Source organism: Berghia stephanieae, chromosome 14 (genome assembly GCF_034508935.2).
Source record: "Berghia stephanieae isolate SIO BIC M18660-M18661 chromosome 14, UCSD_Bste_1.3, whole genome shotgun sequence".
NCBI classification, from domain to species: Eukaryota; Metazoa; Mollusca; class Gastropoda; order Nudibranchia; family Aeolidiidae; genus Berghia; species Berghia stephanieae.
In genome coordinates, this window is record NC_088373.1 from 2,893,830 (window position 1) to 2,903,829 (window position 10,000).

A 10,000-nucleotide genomic window follows, 5' to 3' on the forward strand; every position below is an offset into this window, starting at 1 on the left:
TAAGCATCAGAAAACGATATTATATGTTACAGTGAATGACATAATCAGTCGGATGGTGAAGAGGTCTGAACTGAGATATTGCCAAGTTTAGTTAGAAGGTCAATTTCTATCATAAATGAGTTCTCTTATCATAAATGATTAAATCAACCGTTTTTTTACACCTTCGGGAAATATCTAAGCTTAATTTCACTTCTAAATATTTTTTACAGTTAATCAAGTTGAAAAGGTATGAAATTTGAGAAAAGTTGCTGGATACCATTCCCCTATACATCTGACCATAACTTCATGAAAAATCACCCGATTTACATCAAATACAGATTAAAATGCTCCGGGGAGCATATTCTTTCAGAAAATACATAAAACTGCAAATCAACAATTTTCACCTTCCGTCTGATTATGTCATGCGCTGACACATATAATTCCTATAGGTTATGCCAATTACTTTCAAATGCCAAAGTCCCCTCCCAACAAATAATACGAATGAGAACAATTGCTTTGGAAACGTTTGAAATTTTATACAAAACTGCTCCTCCTTGTCTATCTGATATGGTCATATTGAAAAAAAAAAACAGATACAATTTTAGATATTCGAACCTCCTTGATATTCCAAGGGTCAGAACAACATCTTATGGCAAAAGATCTTTCAGATATTCTGCTGCTGTGCTTTGGAATGAACTTCCTGAGCACATCAAGAAAATTTGAAATTTTAATGTTTTCAAAAATCATATCCTCTCATGGAATGGTCAGCCATGCAAATGTAATATTTGTAATTAATCTAACCTTATATATATATATATATATATATATATATATATATATATATATATATATATATATATATATATATATATATATATATATATTTATATGACCCTACGCCTCGGAGCGGTATTAAGTCGGGATTTGGAAAACGAAGAAAACGGTTTTAAAGTGGAAATGGTAAAAATTATCAAATTTCAGTTTCTGGTTGTTTCAGAAACTACAAATATTTTTCCACATGAAAACATAATAATTCAACATAAACATTGACGATAAGTTAAACAAATTTCAAGTTAAAAAATACAACTATCAGTGAAACATTCAAAACGAGAGTTGACTATCTCTCAGATAGCCACCCTTTCCAAGGCTTAGTATGACTTAGTCTTTTCCTCAGCCCAATAGCTAGTAACATACCACGTGTTTTTATCTATCTCAGAGAAAGCATGACTGTTTCCACAATTTCATGGTTCAACCAATAATGAACTGTAAAAACTGTAAACAAGTCAAGGTTTCCCTGACAACCTTACAAATAAATGATTCTGATTGATCAACGGTCATCACATGCGCCTATCGGCCATTAAAATGCCCGGGCGATGTGTCATGACGTCAGCATGCGTGTGTTACATATGTGCGTGTTTGTGCATTTTGATACACACCACGTGCTATTATTTCTTTGTCTAGCTGCATTGGTAAGGTGGGGCGATTACACACTTGGGGTAATTCCACACCCACATTCATTATATCTACTTCAAGCTTTTACAAGCCCATTGAAGGTAAGTGCAACACTCATTGTTTTCAAATATTGCAAAATATTGTTAAATTTTCTTCAACTTTGAAGCACAAGCTAAAAATGCTTAATCATTCATCGGACATGTAAAATTTACCCCCAAACCTTTTCTAGATGCCTTAAGTGCCTATTTTAGATTTATAAATGTCAGGGAAATTCCACACCCTACAGATTTCGAATTTCTTGTGACTTTTTTTGTGTGAAAATATTTAATCAAAATCCTATGTCAATGGTTTTATTTTACAAAGACAGGCTCCAGCTAAATTCCACACACTACAGGTTTCGAATTTCTAGTGACTTTTTAAATGTGAAAATATTTAATCAAATCCGATGTCAATGGTTTTATTTTACAAATAAAGACCCCAGCTATCATTTCAAGTAAATAGTTATATCCTTATCCAATTTTTATTTCTTTTGTATTGGGGAAATTCCACACAAAGCGGGTGTAGAATTGCCCCAACATAGTTTACTTTTGTTTTTCTTAGAAAATCACATCATCAAAAATTCTTGGAAGTGTGTAGCCTATTAATCCTGTTTGAATAATAAGTCGTATTGTGGGCCTGCATTATGTTACTTATGTCTGCCCATGTTTTAAAGCCGGATCTAGAAGGGATTTATGTTCACGTTTTTCTCCTTCTTCTATAGAGATTGGCTAATCAGGGTGATGAATTACACGAAAATACGGTGTCGTATGACCATGCAGATACGGCGAAAGCGGTCGATTTCGTTATATTATTTGGAGGGATGGGCTGCAAATGTGCTGCCAAATTATACAACCTAAACTGGCGAACAGTTCGTGATTCAGCAGAATGGGAGAAGATATTTACTGCTTACTCAAATCGCGAGACTGCACCTGGGATCGATCTCCTTCCCTTTGATTGTGAATCGAGTTTTCTGGCAACTGAGCTATCGGGACCCCCACCCAGGCCTATTGGTCTCATGTCACAGTCTACAAAGATTGTTGTTGTTTTCATTTCAGACGTTAATTATTGTTCCTTATTGTGTCATTATCGTTTTTGCATGCTTGTCATGATGGGTGTGGAATTACCCAAAATGTTGAAACCCGAATAAAGAGAAAATTTGGAATTTATGAATGCTGTTTCTTTTTTTAATGTTTTTTGTACAGAATCCAAGTGTGAATGGCTGTGGGATATTTGTATCCTGTTTGTGTGATCACCTCATCAATAGAAGCTTTATGACAATAAATTGAAAAAGTTGGGTGTGGAATTTCCCCACCTAACTAAAAAATGAAAAAAAAAAATAAATGTATGGATAAACAGACAGAGAAACAGACCTGTTAATGGATAAATAGATAGGTAGATAGATAGATAGATAGATAGATAGATAGATAGATAGATAGATAGATAGATAGATAGATAGATAGATAGATAGATAGATAGATAGATTAGATAGATAGATAGATAGATAGATAGATTAGATAGATAGATACATAGATAGATAGATAGATAGATAGATAGATAGATAGATAGATAGATAGATAGATAGATAGATAGATAGATAGATAGATAGATAGATAGATAGATAGATAGATAGATAGATAGATAGATAGATACATAGATAGATAGATAGATAGATATATAGATAGGTAGATAGATAGATAGATAGATAGGATAGATAGATAGGATAGATAGATAGATGAAAAGGAGAGAGGGACACACACAGAGAGAGAGAGAGAGAGAGAGAGAGAGAGAGAGAGAGAGAGAGAGAGAGAGAGAGAGAGTGCGATGTTCGTTTTGTCGTGCTTTCTTTGTATACTGAAAGAAGGGGAGAGAGTCTTTTTAGACAATCAACAATGTGGGTGAACGCTAAGAAAAACTTGAGAGATTCAATAACATGTTTTCATGTAAGTCATTACAAAATAAGCCCCACCCCTCCCCCTCAAGCTGTAATCTGACTCAAAATGGAAACAATGCAATGAATAATTTGACTAACCCGTTTCTTTGATTGCAATCTCATTGGTCAATATGTTTCCAGTTGATTGACTATGACTTATTTGAAACAAAATGCTTTCTTAAAATATCCCTACGATTTTTTGCTCCGTCTCCATCCCTTTCTTCATGCCTACCTCACTCTCTCCGTCACCCTTTTATTATATATACACTTATACAGGCTTCAATCTTTACTATATTTCCCTCCCGCTCTCTTAATGCACAAGCAGTCTCTCTCCCCTCCCCTTCTCGCTTCTCTTTTTCGTTCTCTCTCTCTCTCTCTCTCTCTCTCTCTCTCTCTCTTTCTCTCTCACACACACACACACACACACACACACACACACGCGCGCGCGTATATGTGTGTGTGTGTGTGTGTGTGTTTTACTCTCTCATTCTTTCTCTTCCTCTCTCATCCTATTTCGTGATATATCTTTCCCTGCCCACCCGGCTTCACGTAGTTTCAAACTGTACTTTGAAATTATAAACCCTTATTTAACTTTTGGTATTTCAAAATCGTATTTCTTCTATTATATAAGACAAAATTTCACATTAATCATTCTTATCTCATTGATTATTTATTTAAATATCAAAAATTCTCCAAAAAGTGAGCAATGTCATACAATTGTCGCATATTTTCTTTTTTGGATGTTTTATTTATTTTAAGGACATCTTACATAATAGTACATAACTACAAAAGCAATAATTGGATTATTTCAAAAATGTGTCTGTACATTATTAAATGTATATTCTAAGCTAATGCCAAATTTTACTATTCTCATCAAATTTTCGATGCCCGTAATCTAAGGAGTTATCATTGCCCATTGATTTGACTGTGCGTGAAAACGGTGCCTCACTTCAAAGTCGATTTTCTCAAAACTAGGTTTTTACACTCTCCCTACTTCAAACGGTCATATCTCGGCAATAAATAATCAGAATTTTATAAATTTGCTATCAAATTTTAAAGCATAAAATAAACTATGATTTGGTACCAAAAACCCAAAATTGAAAAAAACCCCGACTTAATACCGTTTCGAGGCGGAGGGTCACACACACACACACACACACACACACACACGCATATGTATATATATATATATATATATATATATATATATATATATATATATATATATATATATATTTATGCACTATTTGTTAAAACCTATGTCAGTCAAAGGCTTCTATTAGCCTGACTACATTATCTATGAAACATGTTTTGAATGCCGACAATAAATAAATATTTGAATTGAATTGAATTGAATAGAAATAGAGATAAGATGTTTGTCTTTTAGACAGACTCGGTTCAAATTTTATATAAATAATATGTCCGAATTATTAGTAATGTTTTATAACGGCATTTTAAAACTTTAATGCCCATTTTTAATTGTTGAAGCGGTATAAAAATAAAGCTGAAACCTTCCTCTTTAAGACGATACCAAATATAGCTCCGTACGTGTATTTTAATTGCCGGGGTATTAATGGTTGAATGACCCGGCTTAATTTATTATTAGGGGCAGCGTGGCTCAGTGGTACGGTCTTTGCTTCCTACCCGAAAGGTACCGAGTTCAATCACCCGCCGCTGCGTTGTGTGGCCTTGAGCAAGTCACATCGCCCTAGCTCAATTTGCGGTCTGCTGTGCGGCTGACGCCTGGGTTATTTCAGTCTTCCCTTGGAATAGACCCTTAAGACAAATTTCCCCTTGGGGATGAATAAAGGGAATTTTTATTAAAATTAGTTTTTTTCTCGACGTGTGACGCAAAATATATAGTTTTTTTTTCTGCCACAAAAATGACGTCTATTGTGGTACATGTTATCACCAATCTTATGCTATTATTCAAATATGGCTTCATGTTGTATATATTTTTTATTGACAATTTTTTTGTTTATTATTTATTATTATGATTATTAATATGAATATTGTCATTCTTATTCTTATTCTTATTCTTCTTATTATTATTACTTTTATAACAATAATAATAATGAAAATAATAATAATAATAATAATAATAATAATAATAATTATTATTATTATTATTATTATTATCATCATCATCATCATCATCATCATCATTATTATTATTATTATTATTAACAGGTGGCATGTATTGACCTATTATATGTTACGTGTTATGCTAGGGATCTTTTCGCTGTGATTATCCCCTGACACCTTTCTGGGAATAACGAAGCTGTGATTAATACCTGACACCTGTCTGGGAATAACGAAAATTCCTTAAGACGACTAAACCATTCGGCCATGACACCCACTTCGAAGTCGACGCATATTGTGTTTATGTAGTAACAACTGATGTAATGTTGGTTCATTTTATGTTTTTATAGATATTTTATTAACTTTCCTTATTTCTATGTGCATTCTGAAACATTCCATATTCTGGACTGTGGATAACTGTTTAAAAGAGCGGAGTTTCAAATATGTGTTTGGGGATAATCACAGAGCGATAAATAGCAGGGGGAATTAAGGTATAATTGTGCAAATACGTGATGAAAGCATGAAAATTGACACACAGGTACCTTATACCACCAAGAACACAATCTAATAGAGAAGCATTCTGACATTTTACAAAAAAGTTGGTTTTAAAGCATTTTATATTTTACTATATAAACATTAGTAAATTCAGGGGGAATAATCGAGGAAATTCTATTCGCCCTCTTACAGATTATTACTGAGCATATTAATTATGTTGCGAAATTACCATATTTTCTCTCGTACTTTTTGTTGTATATCAACCATAGACATATTCCCTATCTTATAGCTTTCATTTTGAAAGATTTAGAGTTGTTTGTTTTCAATGGGGCATATTATGTTAACATCGTCAAATAGGGCGAAATTAAATATTATTTGAAAATGAATAAAATCATGAAAATTATATTACACAGTACAAAATCCACGGCAAACTCCATATTCATGTGGCTTTACAATGAAAAAAAAAATCCCCTGTGAGCTTTTATATAGCGCAATATCCACCAAACTGTTCAAAGCACTTTACAATGATTCCCGGACGGGGTAAGCTTTCAAGCTAATGCTAACTACCTTGAGACCTGATATTGATTGTTTAAAGTCAAGAGTTAAGCCTGACAAAAGTTGTTTGGCTTTTATTTGTTTGGCTTTTCCTTATAGTCTTTTATAATCAAAATACATTTTCAACCTACCTAATTGTTTATGATATGACATCCTCTACATCGGCATAAGTCTGTGCATGGTAAGCGGGCTCGCAAACATTTGCATCGGGACGTGCATCCTTTCTTGCAGCCACATTTGAAAAGTTGTTGGCACACTTTTGATACTTCCGTCCGTGATGACCAGTATGGTAAGAGCTTTCCTCCGTCCATTTTCCAGCCCCATTCCAGAAGTGATGGTAGTACAGGATCTTTTTCTGTTGCAGAGCTCAAAACATAGTCAGCTTGATATGCCGCCCGTTTAATGTGTTGCTGTAATGCACTTCTTGTGGGGAGGAAGTCTCTCTATTGCACGACCTTTTTGGCAAAATAACTATTTTCTTGCTACATTAACACCTGTGCAATCTAATGCTTTGTCGTATATAGTGACAGTAAAGGCCTCGAGCTGGGTGACGTGATGATCCGTAATGACGTTTGGTTTCCTTTGTTTGCTTGTTCTTCCAACAACGGAAGCATTGTATTGATGAATTTCGGCATATTATGAGACAAAGAGGGTTCAGAATGAAATCCAGCCCATGTTTTTACATCCTGTTCTAAGTAATTTGATGAAACATGTTGTAGCCAGTCCGTTTCTTCTGTCATATAAGGGTAATTTGTCATGTTTGAAATAATGTTCGATGGAGCAGTGTTTGTGGCAGGTATATTTGGTTTAACTCCAAATGCAATTTCTTGGGCGACCTTTAGAAAATCCGACAAAATATTGCTGTCTGTGTGAATGACGTCAGAAGTATTCATATTCAACTTTTCTCGATCAACACCGGACTCATCATTTGTAGGTTGCTGAAACATGGAGATACTTGTTCCGTGGACAGAGTTTTTGTAAGTTGTTGAGCTTGGGTTATAATCAATGTTATCAACAGCAGCAACAGTAAAAAGTTCTTTCTTCAGATTGATTGGGCAAAGAATTCCTTCCTCTTCGAATCTATTTTCAGCTGCTGATGCGATATCCGATGACAATGACAACATACGTTTATATGAGGAACACAACCCTAGCGAAAATAATGTGTCAATTATCTTCTTTGATCTTGTATATGTGTATTTAAAAAAACTTACATACAACGGTAATGGCGTCTCTTTGATCTGCGATTGTCTTTTTTGAAAAGCCGACCCGGTTTTATTTTTATTTTTGGTATTTGATACAATAAGTTGTGATATAGATAGGCTTCTTGATCCCTGGAATCTGACTTTTCTGAAGGAGACGATCCAAAATCATTTTGATCAATGTCAACAGGGAGTTAGGCACTAGGCCTTCTTGACTTCCAATCCCGATGTCCCATTGTGTTGGTGTTTGCGGGCATTTGCGAATGATGTCTTGTCGGATAGTTTTTGCTGCACGCCACAAAGACATTGCATTATCATCTGCTTGTTCCTTTTGATTCTTTACTAATAACGCAGCAACTTTGCTATCGTGTGCTACATATTATGTATTTCGTCCAGAAGAATAGAATTCTATGCTTGGAAAGACTCTCATATGCCGCTCTTTGAACCGGGTGGGGTGTGCATAGTTATTTCCACAGCCTCTAATTGTGCACTCACTTTTAAACTTCTTAATAAGTTTTGACAACTGGTGGGTTGCATTATGGTTCTCCTCTACATAAGACATGACTGCTGCGAAAGCGAAACTTTCATCAGGACCTGAATGTTTTCCCTTCATATGACTAGTCTTTGATTTTCTACCCTTATTCATGGATTTGATGTGCCAGAGTTTATGGTAGTGTGCCTCTTTCGCTACTAAATCACCACCATCGATGTAGCTGATCATTGTAATATCTTTTATCAAAGTTGCTGTAGCAAGTATCTTATCTTCCATTTCCTTCGTCATTACAGCATGGAGCCTTCCTGGCCGCTTATTTTGACATATAAAACACTTTGTCCTGTTTGATTTCAACTTCTCCTGTGATTTTTGACATGGTTCCCTGATACTTCTTCTGGGTGTTGTTTCAATTGGCAATTCGATACTCAAAGATGGATCTTGAAAATCAAAATCAGATATTGTAATGTTCGCTTCTAGTCTAAATTCATGCTTTTATTTTTTGTTTTTCTTGTCTTGGAGGCTTTTAATTGCATTAGAGTTATATTTCACTCGACAAGACCGATGCCATTTTGCATTGTTCGATTTCAATTCTTCAAGAGTTTCATTAAGATGTGTTTTGACATTGCTATTAGCAAACGAATTGTATTGTTTTAGATTTTCTAGAAATGTTATATAGCCTTTGTCCTTGTTTGGAAGTTTAATATTAGCTGGACAAATCAATTTTTCAGATGAATCAATTTGGCAAATCAAAAACTTTTTCCAGTCATTTGAACCAATAATTTTTGCCAGCGTGCATGAAAACAGCCAAACGAACAATGTTCAATATTAGGTGCTATCTATATAATATGTTTGCATACATATGTTTACTTAATGTATCACTAATGTGGTTCTTCTATGTCCAACTTTTTGGCGGTTATATGACCTATACGACGTTAACACAATTTTATCAACTAGTCATTCACCTAAGGCACAATCTGTTTTGTTAGCATGTGCATATATACGATTTGCATATTTCATGGGGAGAAAATATATTTCTCGTTGCGTGTGATTTTCATAGGTAAAGCCATAATTAATTCAGTACTTTACATACAATGATCAATGCCTAAAGCACGGTGCTGTTGGTGGTGGTGGTGGTGGTGGAGGGCATGAGAGAGAAAGAGATAGAGAAAGAGAGAGAGAAAGAAAGAAAAAAAAAAAAGAGAGAGAGAGAGAGAGAGAGAGAGAGAGAGAGAGAGCGAGAGAGAACATCCCCACCATTACATTTCAATCAATGAAATAATTCTATGTAACTGTGTATAGTAATATGATTATATCAATACCAATCCATGCTAACAAAGAGTTATAAAATGAGTCAACACCGGTTTACTTTTTATGTTTCCCCTCTAACACCACGGCCAGCCCCAATATTGGCCCATTCTAAAAATAACATTTTGAAAACTGTCAGCCGATTGGGTAATTTCCACCTACCCGCACCCCTCCACCCTGCTTCTACCTTCGCGCCGCTTCGTGTTTGTCACAATCATATGTCGCATTCACACATCGGACGCCATGATAACATTGTTGCCTATTTAAAAATATCAACTTTTATTTACTTAATTTCTTGGCTCACAGACATCGCTGGAAGTGCTTCTCTATCACATTTTGTAGCCCTTGACGTGCTTTACAATCCCTGAAAGTTTCATGCTTTCATCATTCGTTTGCACAATTGAGCTATTTTTTGCCCTTAATTCCCTCTGCTAAAATTAGCCATAGTTTTTAAAAGGTATTGAAATCAGG

The 10,000-nt window shown here is 34.8% G+C and overlaps 2 protein-coding genes across 6 annotated transcripts in view; both read left to right on the plus strand.

Moving 5' to 3' along the window:
* Window positions 1-1,432: 1,432 nt before the first annotated feature.
* On the plus strand, window positions 1,433-2,728 carry LOC144959414 (uncharacterized). Its single transcript, XM_078891993.1, has 2 exons — window positions 1,433-1,532; window positions 2,192-2,728. Exon 2 carries the CDS (start codon window positions 2,291-2,293, stop codon window positions 2,615-2,617), a length of 327 nt encoding a protein of 108 aa, XP_078748119.1. The 5' UTR covers window positions 1,433-1,532; window positions 2,192-2,290; the 3' UTR covers window positions 2,618-2,728.
* Window positions 2,729-5,700: 2,972 nt separating this feature from the next.
* The window catches only part of LOC144959650 (tolloid-like protein 2), a 33,332-nt gene continuing 29,032 nt past the window's right edge, over window positions 5,701-10,000 (plus strand). Inside the window, exon 1 of one of the 5 annotated variants that reach the window (XM_078892315.1) lies at window positions 5,701-5,802. The gene's annotated coding sequence lies outside the window, so the exon portion shown is untranslated. The other 4 variants (XM_078892314.1, XM_078892316.1, XM_078892319.1 and 1 more) reach the window with 4 other exon arrangements.